Consider the following 19,841-nt stretch of genomic DNA (forward strand, 5'->3'; position numbering starts at 1 on the left):
TCTGTGTGCTTATTTTCAAGATATTTGACCATGATTAAAGTGAACAACACATTTCACGCTAATTTTAAGACATTATTTTGAATTATTTTACATGTCAGATGTTTTGATATCATATTTTAACTTTATAAAGATAGTAACAGTGCCATTGTAATAAATTTACTCAAAGGTTGTCATTAGTTTATAGAATGATTTTCATTTCCATACGCCGAATCCAGGCTTTATTCTACATTTTCCGGATAAATAAAGTCACATCATCATTTCCGGTTTAGCAAACATGCAGAACTACCTTAAATGTTCTTCAACATTAGAAGTTATGCATCTGAGACAAAGTAGTCAAGGTCAGCTAGTGTGATCGCCTAGTGTTGTCGCCCGACACAAACAATTTCACTTGTTTTGTATTAACAAAATGTCAGATGTGTTTGAAACTGGGTCAGAAGTAGGCCAGTAGGTCTCTAGATAGTTAACTAAGTTTTTCTGTGATTTGACATAGTGACCTCATATTTAATCCCAGACTACACAATATTTAAACTGAGCTAGACTTCATAAAGACAAATATTTTGACTAAATTTCATATAGATCAAACAGAAAATATTGCCTACCTAGTGCTAAGAAGGTTATTCTATGATTTAACCTCGTTACCAAGTTTATCTGCATTTAAGGAGAGGGAGAATAGGACATGGAGCCTGTAAATATACCCCTAATAAATTGTCAGACTAATAAATTGTCTGAGAGATGACAAAAACAGGGCTCTCGCCATAACTTCTATAATATCAGTGTGCAGGCATATAGAAAAGTGTGAATATCATGCCAAATGGAAATTAATGAAGTATGAATGAGGCCCGTCACCTTTGTTAGGAGGTGGTGAAATGAAATGAAAAGTGAATAGATGAAAAATGAGACGAGATGGACTGATGAAAAGAAATACTGCTAATACACTTACACATGACATACAGGTACAAGATACACAATAACATAGAAACCAACACAGGCATATTGTCCCTGTGACAGTTAGATTAGGCATTAAAACTTCTTTAAAAAATGTAAATTTATGCTGAAACTGTAAATTAATACCTCGGTGCAAACAGTGGATTATAAGCTGCTTCTGTACACCAATCTGTTTAATCCACTTTTTGCACTAAAGTGAGAATTACTGTTTTCAGCTGAAAGAAAATTACATTATTAAATGTTTTGAAAAAAATGACAATATTCAGGTTTAATATTTTTCTGATTTTTAATACAGAGCCAAAGGAAATAGGGGAGGAACTTTGAAGCAGGCAACCGTATACTTCCATGCTTTAATTAGTGAAGATTTCAAGTTTGATCCAGAGAAGAACAAGGTTATCTTAAGAATGGAAGACAAACAAGGAAATTGGAATAACATGTCAAATGTTTGTACTGTTAAAAAGTGAGTAATCTTCATAATATGTAGCCTTTGATTTAAGTGAGACATTCCTTTCTTCAATGACTGTTCGTTTTCATCTTGGCAAATGTCTTTTTAGCTCACCTGTCACAAAGTGACAAGGTGAGCTTTTGTGATCGCGCAGTGTCCGTCGTCCCTCGTGCGTGCGTGCGTCAATCCGTAAACTTTTGCTTTTTGCCACTCTAGAGGTCACATTTTTCATGGGATCTTTATGAAAGTTGGTCAGAATGTTCACCTTGATGATATCTAGGTCAAGTTCGAAACTGGGTCACATGCCAATAAAACTAGGTCAGTAGGTCTAAAAATAGAAAAACCTTGTGACCTCTCTAGAGGCCATATATTTCACAAGATCTTCATGAAAATTGGTCAGAATGTTCACCTTGATGATATCTAGGTCAAGTTCAAAACTGGGTCACGTGCCGTCAAAAACTAGGTCAGTAGGTCTAAAAATAGAAAAACCTTGTGACCTCTCTAGAGGCCATATATTTCAAAAGATCTTCATGAGAATTGGTCAGAACGTTCACCTTGATGATATGTAGGTCAAGTTCGAAACTGGGTCACGTGCCTTCAAAAACTAGGTCAGTAGGTCAAATAATAGAAAAACCTTGTGACCTCTCTAAAGGCCATATTTTTCATGGGATCTGTATGAAAGTTGGTCTGAATGTTCATCTTGATGATATCTGGGTCAAGTTCGAAACTGGGTCACGTGCGTCAAAAACTAGGTCAGTAGGTCTAAAAATAGAAAAACCTTGTGACCTCTCTAGAGGCCATATATTTCATGAGATCTTCATGAAAATTAGTGAGAATGTTCACCTTGATGATATCTACGTCACTTTCGAAAGTTGGTCACGTGCCTTCAAAAACTAGGTCAGTAGGTCAAATAATAGAAAAACCTTGTGACCTCTCTAGAGGCCATATTTTTCATGGGATCTGTATTGAAGTTGGTCTGAATGTTCATCTTGATTATATCTAGGTCAGGTTCGAAAGTGGGTCACGTGCCTTCAAAAACTAGGTCAGTAGGTCAAATAATAGAAAAACCTTGTGACCTCTCTGAAGGCTATATTTTTCATGGGATCTGTATGAAAGTTGGTCTGAATGTTCATCTTGATGACATCTAGGTCAAGTTCGAAACAGGGTCATGTGCGGTCAAAAACTAGGTCAGTAGGTCTAAAAATAGAAAAACCTTGTGACCTCTCTAGAGGCCATACTTATGAATGGATCTCCATAAAAATTGGTCAGAATGTTCATCTTGATGATATCTAGGTCAAGTTTGAAAGTGGGTCACGTGCCATCAAAAAGTAGGTCAGTAGGTCAAATAATGAAAAAACGTTGTGACCTCTCTAGAGGCCATATTTTTCATGGGATCTGTATGAAAATTGGTCTGAATGTTTATCTTGATGGTATATAGGTCAAGTTTGAAACTGGGTCAACTGCGATCAAACACTAGGTCAGTAGGTCTTGAAATAGAAAAACCTTGTGACCTCGCTAGAGGCCATACCCTTGAATGGATCTTCATGAAAATTGGTCAGAATGTTCACCTTGATGATATCTAGGTCCAAGTTTGAAACTGGGTCACATGCCTTAAAAAACTAGGTCAGTAGGCAAAATAATAAAAAAACCTTGTGACCTCTCTAGAGGCCATACTTTTCATGGGATCTGTATGAAAGTTAGTCTGAATGTTCATCTTGATGATATCTAGGTCAGATTAGAAACTGGGTCAACTGCAGTCAAAAACTAGGTCAGTAGGTCTAAAATTAGAAAAATCTTTTGACCTCTCTAGAGGCCATATTTTTCAATGGATCTTAATGAGAATTGATCTGAATGTTCACCTTGATGATATCTAGGTCAGTTTCGAAACTGGGTCACGTGCGGGCAAAAACTAGGCCAGTAGGTATAAAAATAGAAAAACCTTGTGAACTCCCTAGAGGCCATATTTTTCATGAGATCTTGATGAAAATTAATGAAAATGTTATTCTTGATGATATCTAGGTAAAGTTCAAAACAGGGTCACGTACCTTTGAAAACTAGGTCAATAGGTCAAATAATAGAAAAACCTTGTGACCTCTCTAGAGACCATATTTTTCAATGGATCTTCATGAAAATTGGTCAGAATTTTTATCTTGATAATATCTAGGTCAAGTTTAAAACTGGGTCATATGAGCTCAAAAACTAGGTCACTATGTCAAATAATAGAAAAAACGACGTCATACTCAAAACTGGGTCATGTGGGAAGAGGTGAGCGATTCAGGACCATCATGGTCCTCTTGTTTAAAAAATTATTATCAGTAACTGTTGCTCTTCAGAAGATTAGGCGGAAGACTTCAAGTTTAAACTGGTTGAGCATATCTTGCAATTGGGTACATAGCTTGTCACAAGTAATCATAGTAAATAGTAAAAAACAATACAGATATTTTTCTCTCATTAGGTACTGTAACGATTTTATAGATACAAACAATAAGAAGACAGACAACTCCAGATGTGGCTAAATGTATCCAAATGACCTGCAGATTTATCTCGTTCTTATGATTAGACTTAGTACTGCCTGGGAAGTTTGTTATTGTCGGCAGAATAGTAAAAGATCTCGTAGTTCAGGCCACTAGGCGGAACTATATTTAGATCTGCTTAACATGTAAAAATTATGCCTGCACAAGTTTCTTAATCTTACAGGGAGACGTGCAAAGCTTGAAAAAAAGAATGATTAGGAATGTGTTTATTGCTTTTCTTAAAATATATACAAAATGTATACAGAATTCTGTGAAATGTGCAACCTTTTTCAACCTTTCTGTCAAAAATGTTTAAGTCCATTCTTCTGTAAACTTCATGTATTACTAACTCTTTTTGTATGGATGCTGATATGTTGTACAATGTACTTGGAGGATATAGTTCTCTATCTTTTCTACTGCATTTAATAATGAATCAGGAGAGCCAATAGTTAATTGCCATGAGAGATTGTACTGGAAGTTCAACAGGAACTAAAGGATTGTCTCCAGTCAAAGTTTCTGCCTCTGTGTATCTACACTGAGCTCACTATTCATAGCAGATGGAACACCAGAGGGGGCTATAGGAATGCCCTCCATACGTCCGTCCATTATAATTTATGTCCAAAGCATAACTTTATTACCATTAAAGGTATTAACTTTAAAATTTGGGATATAGGAATGTGGCGATGAGACGATGTGTACAGTGCTTGAGCTGGGCTCTGTAGGTCAAAGGTCAAGGTCACAAATTAAACTAAAAGGTCAAAATTGGCCATCATATTTGGTGTCCTGAGCATAACTTATCAACCATTTATAGTATTGACTTCAACTTTGGAATGTAGGTAGACAATAACGAGGCGATGTGCAGAGAACCAGGTCTTTAGATTTAAGGTCAAGGTCACAAATTGAGCTCAAACATCTAAATTGTCCGTCGTATTTTATTTTCCATTTAGTGTCTGGAGCATAACTTATAACCATTCAAGGTATTGACTTCAAACTTGGGATGTAGGTAGGTGGTGATGAGACAATGTGCAGAGTGCATGAACTAGGGGGGTAGGTCAAAGGTTAAGGTTACAGCAAAGTCACCACTGCACACACACACCCTGCTCCCCCCACCCCACACCTCTCCCACCTAAAAAAAAAATATTTAAATTTTTTTCTTTTTCTTTAAATTTTCCTTCCATCCTCCTCTGATATAACCTTTCGGGCATATAGTGCCCCACTTTGCAGAGCTCTTGTTCTCTTAGTTTCCCAATAATTTAAAAAATGAAATGTATTTATAGAAATATATTTTTATTGTACCCCCCGACAACAAAGTTGTAAGGGGGGGTATACTGGTTTCATGTTGTCTGTCTGTCTGTCTGTCTGTCTGTCTGGCCGTCTGTCCATAGACGCAATCTTGTGCGCACCATCTCTCCTTATCCCCTTGACAGAATTTAATGAAACTTCACACAAGTGATCAGTACCAACAGTAGTTGTGCATGGCGCATGTTAGGTTCTTTTAGAAAATTTTTTTGCAAAGTTATGGACTTTGTTTTTTTGTTACTATACTATATACATAGACACAATCTTGTGCGCACCATCTCTCCTCATCCCCTTGACACAATTTAATGAAACTTCACACAAGTGATCAGTGAACCAAAAAACAGGTAGTGTGAATGGGGCAATGTTAGGTTCTTTTAAGAAAAAACATTTTGGTCAGAGTAATGGACTTTGTTATTTTTGTTGTTACTATACTATTACCTAGACGACAATTTGTGGCGCATACCATCTCCCCTCATCCCCTTGACACAGATTAATGAAACTTCACAAACAAAGTGACAGTTAACAACAGTAGTTAGTGCATGGTGCATGATTAGGGAACTTTCAGAAAAAAAACATGCAGAGTATATGGGACTTTGTTTTTTTGTTACTATACTATATACATAGACACAATCTTGTGCCACCATCTCTCCTCAACCCCTTGAGCGCGCGAAATTAATGAAAACTTCCACACGAAGGTGATCAGTAACAAACAGAAGTTGCGTGGCATGGGGCATGTTAGGTTCTTTCAGACTCAAAAATTGTAGAGTTTTTGGACATCGTTTCTTTTTAACATACTAGGTACTTACAGTCTGCATATGCAATCGTTGCGGCCTATCTACCAAACCCTTGCACACAATTTAATGGAAAATTCCACACAAGTGATCAGTAACAAACCCAAGTTGTGCATGGTTCATGTTAACATTCTTTAGATAAATATATCTGCCCAAAAAGATAGAGTATGGGACTTGTTTTTGTTACTAAATTGCATACATACAGTCTAATATACATACGTCTACATATTAGTGCAATCTTGTGTGCGTCAATTGCAATGTACTGTGTCAGTGCATGCGGGGGGTACATCATCAATCACCTTTTAGTATAGCTCTAGTTAATAAGATGTTTTAAGCCATCAACAATGGTTGATTTTTATATATGCAAATTTTAATACAAACATTATGTGTTAAGATATGTTGTAGATATAGCACAGTATGTACACATCATTGACAGACATAAGATCATTAGTTTATAGTTGAGATAATTGTCAGCACCTTCCAGTAGGGGACTTTGTATTGCATGACAATGCTTCATTCGATCACTTGTTTTAATCAAATTATTGACTACACTTTTGAAAACCTTTAAATGACCTCTTCTCATGAACTGCTTGATAGACCAAACTTGGTCAGAAGCAATATCAAGGTTGGGTGAGTGATGTATATTGCTTTCATGTCTCTCTTGTTTTTATTGGCAGAAATGTTTGTCAATGTCTCATTGTGTTAGCAAATAATGGGTTCAACATTTTTGCCTTTTGTGCATCAAAATTCTTAGTGGTTTCATATCAGAATAGTTGAATGTTTGGTTGGTTAGGAATCTAAAATAAGAAACTTGTATTTAATATGATATTTATTGACTACCATTTAAAAATTCAAAATGGCAAGTATTTTTTTTTTTGCAGCAGCAGCCTGTCTGAATATGTATATGAAATAGAATTCAAAATGAAGGTTCCAGTGTCACAACTGACAGGGAAAAGGGTGCAGTACAAATATACAGTAGTGACGGCTGATAAAGACAAAGAGACATATGTTTGGGAACATTATGTAAGAGAACCGTATTACAAAAATACTCCTAATTCAGGTGCAGGTGTAAACAGAATTCTGTCAATACAAGACAAATGGAAAAATTCAGGTAAATTTGTATGGTATTAACAATTTCTTTAACTATTTATATGGCCAGCCTGTATGACAGCAGTATATTGATTGGTGAAAAAAAAAAAACCCATCCCAAATCCGAAGACACTGTGTTGTTAGTTGTTCTAAAGACCAGAACTGTGATGTATTGCAGTCTAAGCATTTAATAGACAGTGACCCAATCTTACCATCTGACTGTTTCATACCAAAGACATGAAAAATGGTACTAGTAGTTACCTTCCTATGTACTCATCATTAAGGGGATAGTCCAAGGACTCAGATCAGCATGGGCCAGTATAATGTGATTTAGTGGGTATCATGTAACATGTCTGCAGCTGGATATTCCAGTGAGGTAGCACTGTGATTTAAAGTTGGACATTGTGCTCACTGTTGCAAGTAAACAACATTGTTTATATGACTGAATATTGTTGAAAAAGATGTTAAACCTGAATACACACACTTCCGGTCAAGATTAAAGAAGCTGGAGTGCTGGCTGATTTTAAAAGGCTGCTGAAAACCAGATTCATTGTACAACACGCTGCAAACCAGCTGATTTATCTCATCAGATGAAAGAACTTTATTTTATCCATGAAAATTTTTTATTAGCTCACCGAAGCACAAAATGCTCGGGGGGGGGGGGGGGGGGGGGGGGGGGGGGGGGGCGAGCTTTTGTGATCACTCACCGTCTGGTGTCTGTCTGTCCAGCATCCATCCACACATTTCTTCAAATAACATCTCCTCTCAAAATGTATGCTGGAAGTTGAAGAATCTTGGCCAGGATCTTCCTTAGGTAGTCTTCTTTCAAAATGGTTTGTTGCACAGAGGGTCCTCACATAGCTAAAAGTAGAAAAATCTTCCAACAACATCTCCTACTAAACCACTTGTCAGATTTTTAAAGCATTTCATACAAATGGTCCTTATGTGGCTGCCAATGGACATGGTCACTTTTTTATGGCTGTCTGAAAGACAGGACGTATTATGGGAACACCCTTGGCAGGTGTGTGGGCAGCGTCCATAAACTTTGTCAGGAGCATTAATTTTCTTCATGCATGGAGGGATTTTTATGTAACTTGGCAAAAAGTTATGAGACGGAGTGTCATGCACAAGAACCAGGTCCCTAGGTCTAAGGTCAAGGTCACAGAGGTCAAATGTCAGATGCAAGAATGACAACTTTGTCTGGAGCATTTCTTCTTCATGCATGGAGGGATTTTGATGTAACTTGGCACAAGTGTTCACCACCATAAGTTGGAGTGTCATGTGCAAGAACCAGGTCCCCAGGTCTAAGGTCAAGGTCAAATGTTTCCTGAAAAATTACTTACTCTTTGACCTAGGACTTTAAGATTTGCTGTGTGTGTAACTGGCATAGAGTCCTAACACCTGCTTGGGTTAGGGTCACTTGGGTGAAGGTGAAGGTCAAGGTCATAATTATTAAAAAAAAACATCATTAAACATTTCTTCAAAACTTGCCTATGCTTTGACCTACGATTTCAAGACTTGCTGTGTGGTTACCTGGACTAGAGACCTATGAAGACTTAAATTCGCAGCTATACATCCACTGACAAATATGCAATTCAGGCAGCATCCATCATTTTTGTCAAGCCCCCTTGCGGTGAGCTTGATATAGTCCCCACTTTTGGCGGGTCGGTGTATGTGCGTGCGTCTGTCCGATTTTGTCTGGACCATACCTTTGACATGCATGGACCAATCTTGTTTATATTTGGCATGAATGTTTACCTCAATGAGAAGGAGTGTCATGTGCCAACCCTATGTTCCTATCTCAAAGGTCAAGGTCAGAGTTGGAGGTCAAAGGTCAGATTGAAGTTTGTCTGGAGCATTTCGTTTCATGCATGGTGGGATTTTGATGTAACTTGGCATGAATGTTCACCATTATGAGGAGTGTCATGCGCAAGAACCAGGTCCCTAGGTCCAAGGTCAAGGTCACATTTAGAGGCCAAAGGTGCTTGCGGGCTCAACCTTCTGCCCGTGCCCCCCGGCATGCAGAATGTATTTCTAGTTAATGATAGCGCTTGTTTTCGTATTTTATGAAGCTACTGCCATGATATTTTAATCATATGTGCAGTTCTGTAACAAAAACGTTTATTCTAACAAGCTCTCATCGGGCATATTTTGTGACTATAGCACCCTTGTTCTTTATGTGTATAGTTGAAACTTCTTGTATGAATCTATTGGCCCAGTTTTAAAATAATTTCACGTAAATGGTCCTTGTGTTATGTGACCCTGTACCAAGACTGTTCAAATTATTCCAATGGCTGGCAGGGGGTGTGCTCTCTTTTTGCTATATGTATTTTTATCCCCCGCCGATGAAATCGGGAGGGGGGTATTGAAATGGCGTTGTCCGTCCGTCAGTCCGTCCGTCCGTCCGAGCACACGATTGGTACCTTAGGTTGTAGGAGGTGTGGCCTTGGACAATAGAAATCCTTTGTATTCATTCCGTAACCACTTAATTCTTTTATTCCTTAAGTGGTCATTCTATTGTTTTCAAACAATGGAATGACCACCTAATACATGAATCGTATGGGTGTGCGTCCCTCCGCAGCCATTTCTCAGTAACTAACAGGTAGAATTTCATAAAACTTGAAATAAACATGAACCAACATACTGCGATGATGCCGTCAATTTTTTTTTTTTATTTGTCAATTTCCCTTAGAGTTATTGCCCTTTATTTACTGAAAAATGCCCAAAAATGTCCGTCCGCAGCTATTTCTCAGTAACTAGCAGGTAGAACTTCATGAAATTTGAAATAAAGATGAACCAACACACTGCGATGATGCCCGTCAAGCTTTTTTCGGATTGGTCAATTTCCCTTAGAGTTATTGCCCTTGATTTAATGAAAAATGCCCAAAAATGTCCGTCTGCAGCCATTTCTCAGTAACTATCAGGTAGAATTTCATAAAACTTGAAATAAACATGAACCAACATACTGCGATGATGCCCATCAATTTTTATGCCCCCGGCATCTACTGATGTGGGAGGCATTATAGTGATTGTCCTGTCCGTTCGTTCGTCCGTCCGTCCGTCCGTATGAGGTTAACCAAATGGGACCGTTTCGTCTTGCATCAATACCCCTTACTAGAATGACTTGATACTAATGTAGATGTAACCTGTGACCATTCCTTATCTTCAGACATCACCTGACCTCAGTTTGACCTTGACCTTGAACTTGACCTTGTTTTGGACTTAGGTTGCTTTGTATCGACAAGGATGCCACCGGGGGCATCAAGCATTTATTGAACGCAGCTTCTTGTTGTTTTTTTTGGATTCAGTTCCCCTTAGAGTTATTACCCTTTAACTGTTTAAATACACAGATTTGTACATAACAAACTAACCAATTGGTAGAATTTCATTAAACTTCTTTCATTCTTTTCCATGAACATTTTTTATAAACGTGTGAAGTTGTGTACCCACACCTGGTCACCAGCTTGCCTTGGTCACGCCCCCCCACCCCCTGCAATTTTTATTTTTATTTTTCCATCAATATTTATAATCAACATGTGAAGTTTTGTACCCTCACCTGGTCACCCCTGCTGCCCCCACTCACCCCACCCCATCAAAAAAAAAAAAGCATTCATTTTCTGTTAAAATGATTTTGACTAATGAAATTATTTGCTTCTTAGTAACATTCTTAACTTTTTGCCGGGTATACTTTTTAGCTCACCTGTCACATAGTGACAAGGTGAGCTTTTGTGATCACCCTTCGTCCGTCGTCCGTCGTGTGTGCGTCCGTGCGTCCGTCCGTGCGTCCGTCCGTGCGTCCGTCAACAATTTCTTGTCTGCACGATAGTGGTTTCATTTATGATTTTATTTTAACCAAACTTACACACAACTTGTATCACCATAAGATCTCGGTTCCTTCTTGAACTGGCCAGATCCATTATGGGTTCCAAGTTATGGCCCCTGAAAGGGCCAAAATCAGCTATTTTGACCTTGTCTGCACAAATAGCAGCTTTATTTATGATTTGATTTTTACCAAACTGGCACACAACTTGTATCACCATAAGATCTTGGTTCCTTCTTGAACTGGCCAGATTCCATTATGGGTTCCAGAGTTATGGCCCCTGAAAGACCAGAATTAGCTATTTTGCCCTTGTCTGCACAATAGCAGCTTCATTATGATTTGAATTTAATCAAACTTGCACAAAACTTGTGTTGCCATAAGATCTCAGTTCCTTTGTTGAACCGGCCAGATCCCCTGATGGGTTCCAGAGTTATGGCCCCTGAAAGGGCCAAAATTAGCTATTTTGACCTTGTCTGCACAATAGCAACTTCATTTATGATTTGATTTTAACCAAACTTGCACACAACTTGTATCACCACAAGATCTTGGTTCCTTTCTTAAACTGGACAGATTCCATCATGGGTTCCAGAGTTATGGCCCCTTAAATGTCCAAAATTGGCTATTTTGGCTTTTGCAGCCATATAGAGACTTCATTTATGGTTTTATTTGATACAAACTTCCAAAATATCTTCAACAACAATAAATCTTGGATTCCATGACAAATCAGATCCATTCGTAGTTTCCAGAGTTATTTTATATCTGATTACCTCCCCTGATTGTAGTCAAAATGGATTTATATCAGTAAGTACTTACAGGACTTATTTGAAATTTCATTATTGTCATTAGTTGGACCGAGCCAATCAGGGTAGATAACTATGGACTGATTTTATGTCAAATTACCTCCCTTTATTTTTGTAATTAAAATGGGTATATCTCCGTAACTAATGAAGATACTGATCTGAAATTTCATTTATGTTAACAGATTTATTTGGCAGATCCTTCTTTTGTTAACTTACAATAATTTTCTTTTGAATTACTTCCCTTTTACGTTACTATAAATAGCCTATTTTTAGTAACTTTTTTATTATTGGCCGTAGGGAAAAACCGAGACCACTTTTCTGTGGTACAACATGGATGGTACCTCCAATTTTTAGGTGTATTTTGACATATCTATACCTTGTAAGAATTTTGTTTTTCTTTTTGGTTAAATTTCTTTCCTTTGTTGTTCCTGTCCTTTGGACTTAGATATTTTTTCTGAGGACCTTCTTGTCCTCAAGTGCAATGATAACAGGTGAGCGATATAGGGCCATCATGGCCCTCTTGTTTGCTATTCCTCACCACAAACTCTTTCGCGGGGATACCAATTCATTGAATTTGCTTGTTGATATTGTCTCTTATTTTCCTTTTTCATGATTCCCCCAACACCTTACCCCACCTCCCTATGTACACATTACCTGCCTGTATTTATTTAGTAGGAGCTTTTAAAATATTCTTGTTGGGAAAAACTGGCACTATTTCAAAAGAAATTCACTGAATCAGGTGAGCGATGTAGGTCCATCATGGCCTTCTTGTATTTAGAAGTTTTGATGTTAGTGTATGGTTGATCTACAGAGCAATAATCTACAAAGCAATTATCTTCTTAGTTTTATAATTGTTTGTATTTTTTGTAATGGATTTTGTAAAGAACTTTTCAATGAGTATGTATGAATGAAAAGAGTTATATATAAATGTAGTACAATAATTCTAAATGTTGTTGATAATATCTTGGTATGGTGCATTTTTATTAGCTCACCTGTCACATACTGACAAGGTGAGCTTTTGTGATCACCCTTCGTCCGTCGTCCGTCGTCCGTCGTCAGTCCGTCCGTCCGTGCGTCCGTGCGTCAACAATTTCGTGTCTGCACGATAGTGGTTTCATTTATGATTTTATTTTAACCAAACTTGCACACAACTTGTATCACCATAAGATCTCGGTTCCTTTCTTGAACTGGCCAGATCCCATTATGAGTTCCAGAGTTATGGCCCCTGAAAGGGCCAAAATTGGCTATTTTGACCTTGTCTGCACAATAGCAGCTTTATTTATGATTTGATTTTTACCAAACTGGCACAAAAACTTGTTATCACCATAAGATCTTGGTTCCTTTCTTGAACTGGCCAGATTCCATTATGCGTTCCAGAGTTATGGCCCCCGAAAGGGCCAAAAATTAGCTATTTTGACCTTGTCTGCACAATAGCAGCTTCATTTATGATTTGAATTTAATAAAACTTGCACAGAACTTGTGTCACCATAAGATCTCGGTTCCTTTCTTGAACCGGCCAGATCCTGTAATGGGTTTTAGAGTTATGGCCCTGAAAGGGCCAAAATTTGCTATTTTGACCTTGTCTGCACAATAGCAACTTCATTTATGATTTGATTTTTACCAAACTTGCACATAACTTGTATTACCACAAGATCTTGGATCCTTTCTTGAACTGGCCAGATTCCCTCATGGGTTCCAGAGTTATGGCCCCTTAAAGGTCCAAAATTGGCTATTTTGGCTTTTGCAGCCATATAGAGACTTCATTTATGGTTTTATTTGATACAAACTTCCAAAATATCTTCAACAACAATAAATCTTGGATTCCATGACAAATCAGATCCAATCGTAGATTCCAGAGTTATTTTATATCTTGATTACCTCCCCTGATTGTAATCAAAATGGATTTATATCAGTAAGTACTTATAGGACTTATTTGAAATTTCATTATTGTCATTAGTTGGACTGAGCCAATCAGGGTAGATAACTATGGACTGATTTTATGTCAAATTACCTCCCTTTATTTCAAATTAAAATGGGAATATCTCCATAACTAATGAAGATACTGATCTGAAATTTCATTTATGTCAACAGATTTATTTGGCAGATCCTTCTTTTGTTCACTTACAATATTTTTTTTATAATTACTTCCCTTTTATGTTACTATAAATAGCTTATTTTTAGTAACTTTTTTATTATTGGCCGTAGGGAAAAACCGAGACCACTTTTCTGTGGTACAACATGGATGGTACCTCCAATTTTTAGGTGTATTTTGACATATCTGTACCTTGTAAGAATTTTTTTTTCTTTTTGGTTAAATTTCTTCCCTGTGTTGTTCCTGTCCTTTGGACTTAGATATTTTTTCTGAGGACCTTCTTGTCCTCAAGTGCAATGATAACAGGTGAGCGATATAGGGCCATCATGGCCCTCTTGTTTCATATTTGGATGGTTGGAATGTTATATAATACTGAAAAGTCGGCTTATCATTTTATTATCTTTATCAGTTGCTTTACATGAAACAGTTCATATTGTGGTTATAAAAAGAACTAAAGAATCTATATGGAAGCTGGAAAAGTGAAAAAAGAAATACAGGATTTTAAACATCATCATGCTATAAATTTTTTCTGGTGTGTTTAATATGGCATTAACAGCATTTAGTGAAAATCCTGATGTGTAGTAAGAATTTATTTTTACTGCAATACATGGCCTAATATTTTGCTCTACTCCCACTAAAATTACATTGTATGTAATTTGTTATAAAGATTACATCGCAATTTTGTGAGAGGAATATAAACTCAGTTGTATTTGTATTTGTATTTGATGTAGATGAATGGCATCAGTATGATGGAGTCATAGAAAAGGTACCATCAAGACTGACGAGTGTATTTTTCTCGTGGAAGAAGGAACTGGTAAAGCATGCCAAGAAAAGTGTGCAGTATTTCAGCAACAAAATCTTAGAAGCAGAGGATTCCAAGTATTCCCTTACCTATGTCTTGGATCAGCTTGAAATCTTGCTATCATGTATGAAGAAAATATATTTTCAAGATGCAAAATGCTGGGAACAACACAAAGAAGGCCAGTTTAAAGAAGAGGTAGGTTGTTATTCATTGAACCAGGTCGGTAGCTCAAACGTCAAAGTCATAAAGGTTATATTTGCCACTTTACATCCCCCTCCCACACCAACACCAAAACAAATAAATTCATTAAATTTTGCATCCTCCTCCTTTGATCTAGAACTTTGGTCGTATATTGTCCTGCTTTGTAGAGTGCTTGTTTGAACTTAATAATATTATAGTATCAAGCATTTTCAGGAGGCACAAATTCTTGTTTTTATTGTATTGGAAACCCTCTTGAAACAGTATTATTGTCTGTCCGTCCAAATTTGTGCCATGCATATCTTAAGAAATATTTGACCTAGAGTAATCAAACTTCACAGGATTTTTATTCAGTATGTGAAATACATCATTATTATGATAGCAGTTGATTTGGTTGAAAATTTTGTAGTGCAGCTCTGCATTGACCATACTGTTTTTGTGCCCCCCCATGAGTGGTGGGGGCATATAGATTTGGTCTTGTCTGTGCATCCGTCTGTCCGTGCATCCGAAGTTCGTGACACGCCTAGCTCGAAAAGTATTTGATATAGATTCATGAAACCTTGCATGAGTCTTTATTATGATATGAACTTGCGCACCTCCTATTTTTCGTCTGGCTCCGCCCCCTATTTTCAGAGTTATGGCCCCTGAAATGGTAAAAAATGCACATTTTTACCTTGTGACACGCCTAGCTCAAAAAGTATTTGATATAGATTCATGAAACCTTGCATGAGTCTTAATCATGATATGAACTTGCGCACCTCCTATTTTTCATCTGGCTCCGTCCCCCCATTTTCAGAGTTAATGGCCCCTGAAATAGTCAAAAATGCACATTTTCACCTTGTGACATGCCTAGCTCAAAAAGTATTTGATATAGATTCATGAAACCTTGCGTGAGTGTTACTCATGATATGAACTTGCGCATCTCCTGTTTTTCATCTGGCTCTGCCCCCTATTTTTAGAATTATGGCCCCTGAAATAGTCAAAAATGCACATTTTCACCTTGTGACACGCCTAGCTCAAAAAGTATTTGATATAGATTCATGAAACCTTGCATGAGTCTTAATCATGATATGAACTTGCGCACCTCCTATTTTTCATTTGGGTCCGCCCCCTATTTTCAGAGTTATGGCCCCTGAAATAGTCAAAAATGCACATTTTCACATTGTGACATGCCTAGCTCAAAAAGTATTTGATATAGATTCATGAAACCTTGCATGAGTCTTAATCATGATATGAACTTGCGCACCTCCTATTTTTCATTACGGTCCGCCCCCTATTTTTAGAGTTATGGCCCCTGAAATAGTCAAAAATGTACATTTTCACCTTGTGACGCACCTAGCTCAAAAAGTATTTAATATAAATGGTTGAAAACTTGCATAAGTCTTTATCATGATAAAAACTTGCACACCTCTAATTTTTTGGCTGGTTCCACCCCCTATTTTTAAAGTTATGGCCCCTGAAATAGTAAAAAAATGCACTTTTTCACCTAATTATGTGCCTAGCTCAAAAAGTATTAGAGGGGCCTCCGTGGCCGAGTAGTTAAGGTCGCTGACTTCAAATCACTTGCCTCTTATCGATGTGGGTTCGAGCCTCACTCGGGGCGTTGAATTCTTCATGTAAGGAAGCCATCCAGCTGGCTTACGGAAGGTCGGTGGTTCTACCCAGGTGCCCGCTCGTGATGAAATAATGCATGGAGGGGCACCTGGGGTTTTCCTCCACCATTAAAGCTGGAAAGTCGCCATATGACCTATCATGTGTCGGTGCGACGTTAAATCAAACAAACAAACAAAAAGTATTAGATGTAAATTCAGGAAACCTTGCAGGAGTCTTTATCATGATGTGGCCTTCCACACTTGGCATTCTTCTTGAGACTCTTACTCTTATTACAGAGTTATGGCCCTTGAAATAGCCAAAATAGTAGATTTTTTGTTTGTGATGCTCATAGCTCAAAAAGTATAGGGCCTAGAATAATTAACCCTTTTCATAAAATGTTTGTTGAGGCTATACCCCATTAAGACTGCAAACATTTGAATTATTGCCCCTTATTTGTGACAAATGTACCAGTGGGGGGCACACCTTGTGTCCTACAGACACATTCTAGTTATAACTTTCTCTGTTGTGTAATGATTAGTATAATATCAATGTAATGCTTTTCATTTGTTTATTAATTACCAGTCTTCAATATTATGAAATATTTCATTATAATTTTTTTGTTTCTTTTGCTAACCTGAGTTAATAGATAAAATCACATTTAAACTTTGAAGTACAGATAAATGTTTGAACGCATTCACCAATTATAGATTTCCAGACATTTTCAAACAACATACTCTTTGCATTATATGATATTATTATAGTAACTGTTATGTTTTACTTACTTAAAAGAAGATGTTGTATTGGCATGCAATATGTTTTATGAGAAATATTCCTAGGTGGGGGATGTTGGTAACTCTCTTACAAATTTTTGTTCAGTCTTGCATTGTCAACAAGTTACATGTATCTGTATAGTGAGAGGACATGGGGGCATGGGTCAGTGTCTGATGGGCACACAATTTGTTATGATTAATGTTCATTTACTGTATGATATGACATTCAATCATCAAACAAATTTCCTTCTATTTAGATTGGTGACTGTCTCTTAGAAGTGATGTTGGATAAAGTAAAAGATGTACCTAGAGGGAAAGAAGTTTGGGATGAATTGCGTGAGAGACAAGTTACAATGGCTGTAGCCACTGTATATGCTGCAAAGAAGTTATCTCTTTCTTTTAATAATACAAAAAGATGGCATAAAATTTGTGACTATCTCATTTTACGACCAGATTTTGTGAAAAGGGAATGCTTTGAAATATCTGTAGTTGAGAAGTACTTTCCAGAAAAGAGGTATTTTGTTTTCTTTTTATCTGATTATGTCCCACTTAGAAGAAGAGGGAGTATATTGTTATGCTCATTGTTGGTCTGTCTGACATTTGATCTGGAGACCATTTGGTTTCCACTCAATGACTAGAGAATACTTGGTCTAACAATAATCAACCTTAACAGGGAGATTGTGAGTGATCAGTAGATGACTCCTATTGTGTAAGGGGTCAGTAAGTCAAAGGTCAAGGTCACATTGATCTTGAGATTGAAATTGGGTTTTGCCTCCAATTCTAAAACATATACATGTAGGATGATTACATGTGATGAGTAGATGACCCTTATTGTATTGAGAGTGTGTAGGTCAAAGGTCAAGGTGACATTGATTTGGAGACTGAAAATGGTTTCCACTCATAACTTAGGATTAAAGGTGAAGCTGACATTGACTTTGGTCAAGGAACACTTTGGCTGTCAGTCTTCTTAAGATGGTTGCCTGGAATCAGTAGATGACCCCTGATGTTTTTGAGATATTTGGTGAAAGGTTATGGTCATGGCATAGAAAATTACATACCCACTTGCCGCCAATAAGCCAATATGGGAAGGGAGTATAATATTATGTGTTTTACAAACAAGTCTTGTTTTCAGAAAAGGTTCATAATTAAAATGTTGCATTCAGAGCTGTTGTTAAGCTGATGTTAGGTTTTATTACAAAGATTAAATCAAATAATATACATATACTTTGCAGTTTTCTCTCTGTATGTCTGCTGGTAGGATGTCATCTATTCAAACAGTTTGCTTTTTTTACAAAACAAAAATGAGCAAAACTGATTGAATAGAGGATATTTGTTTGTTTCAGTGTAAGATCAAAATAAGCTGTGTATTGTTTAAGTGGATAGTTCCACACTTCGAAAAGTTAGTGAATGTGGAATTTCAGACATTAAGCCTGCAGAAATATTAGTGAATTACTGATTTTCAAGCTGTATAACAATAGCATGTGGTAAAACTCACTAATTTGTCTGGGTTCAGTTGAATCAGGGTCAAGTTCACTGTTACTAAAATCAACAACCAGTTTCTGCTCAATAACCTAAGTTTGGATTGATGGATTGAAATTTAACTTGGCATATAAGTAGCTTATAGAAAATCCAAGGCTTTGATTGTACTATATGATGACAGTGGGGTTAGGTTCAAGGTCATTATAACTGAATTAATGTGCATATTTAGAAAATTCCACCATGGCACAGTGGTCTAGAGCACTGAATCAAAGCGGCAAAACGGATTTGTTGAGGTTCAAATCCCACTGAGCACCTTCTGTTTCTTCTTCTTTCTTTTGGTAATAAAAAATGAACCATTTAGATGCCATAGGGTCAAGGTCAGAGTCACAGTTACTTAAAATAGATTTTTATTTTGGAATCCTCAAAATGGTTTCCAGGTTATAACTAGTTACAATTGACATACTGTCACCAACCTTAGTGTACAGTAAGCTTATTATTAAGAACTAGCTTTGGATTGTATTTGGGGTCACTGTGAATTAAAAAAAGAAAATTTCCGCTCAATAGCTCTAGCTAGGAATGAGATATTGCCATGGAACTGTGTATGTAGGTAGCTTATTAGGAAAGAAAGGTTAGGGTTGTTTTTTTTGGCCACTAGGGTCAAGGTCACTGTAAGGCCGGAATACTAAAATAGTTCCGGAAAACCAGTGAATATATAGAAAATATGTCTAACTGCAGAGAAAATATAGAAAAATATGTTTCACTGCTGCAGTGAAGAATAAATCCAATGAAAATATGAATTAGATTTCATCATATTTCTCAATATTTCATTAGAAAGTAATATTATATGGTAATAAATTCCATTATTTCACTGAAAAACATGTAATAAATAATTTATCAATAATGTTTGAAAAGTGGTTATGTTGTGTTAATGTTTATTTTCAAGGAAACAGGTGAAAGAAGCTTTTGTGTCACTGGCACAAGAGATAGCAAACACATCAAAGGATCCATCATGGCTTTTTCTGATGCCTTGGATACATTTTTTGTCAGAATGGTGCAGTCCTTTTGAAAGTCCTTCCTTTGATGTCAAACATGATAAGAAGGAGCCACTATGGTGGGGTTTATCTGTAGCCATGGACAGTTCAGTTACATATTTTACTGGCAAATCAGACAAGTGGACCATGTAAGTACAGTGTAAATGCAGTTTG

The 19,841-nt window shown here is 37.0% G+C and overlaps 1 protein-coding gene across 4 annotated transcripts in view; it reads left to right on the forward strand.

The window, feature by feature from the left end:
• LOC128556195 (E3 ubiquitin-protein ligase rnf213-alpha-like) overlaps positions 1 to 19,841 on the forward strand; it is a 175,395-nt gene that overhangs the window by 27,581 nt on the left and 127,973 nt on the right. For 3 of the 4 annotated variants that reach the window (XM_053540359.1, XM_053540362.1, XM_053540361.1), the window contains 5 exons: positions 1,241 to 1,405; positions 6,875 to 7,104; positions 14,526 to 14,791; positions 17,415 to 17,671; positions 19,580 to 19,816. In XM_053540359.1, coding sequence (XP_053396334.1) covers positions 1,241 to 1,405; positions 6,875 to 7,104; positions 14,526 to 14,791; positions 17,415 to 17,671; positions 19,580 to 19,816 — 1,155 coding nt within the window. The remainder of the gene's footprint in view (positions 1 to 1,240; positions 1,406 to 6,874; positions 7,105 to 14,525; positions 14,792 to 17,414; positions 17,672 to 19,579; positions 19,817 to 19,841) is intronic. The other variant, XM_053540360.1, reaches the window with a different exon arrangement.

This window comes from Mercenaria mercenaria, chromosome 4 (assembly GCF_021730395.1).
Source record: "Mercenaria mercenaria strain notata chromosome 4, MADL_Memer_1, whole genome shotgun sequence".
NCBI classification, from domain to species: domain Eukaryota; kingdom Metazoa; phylum Mollusca; class Bivalvia; order Venerida; family Veneridae; genus Mercenaria; species Mercenaria mercenaria.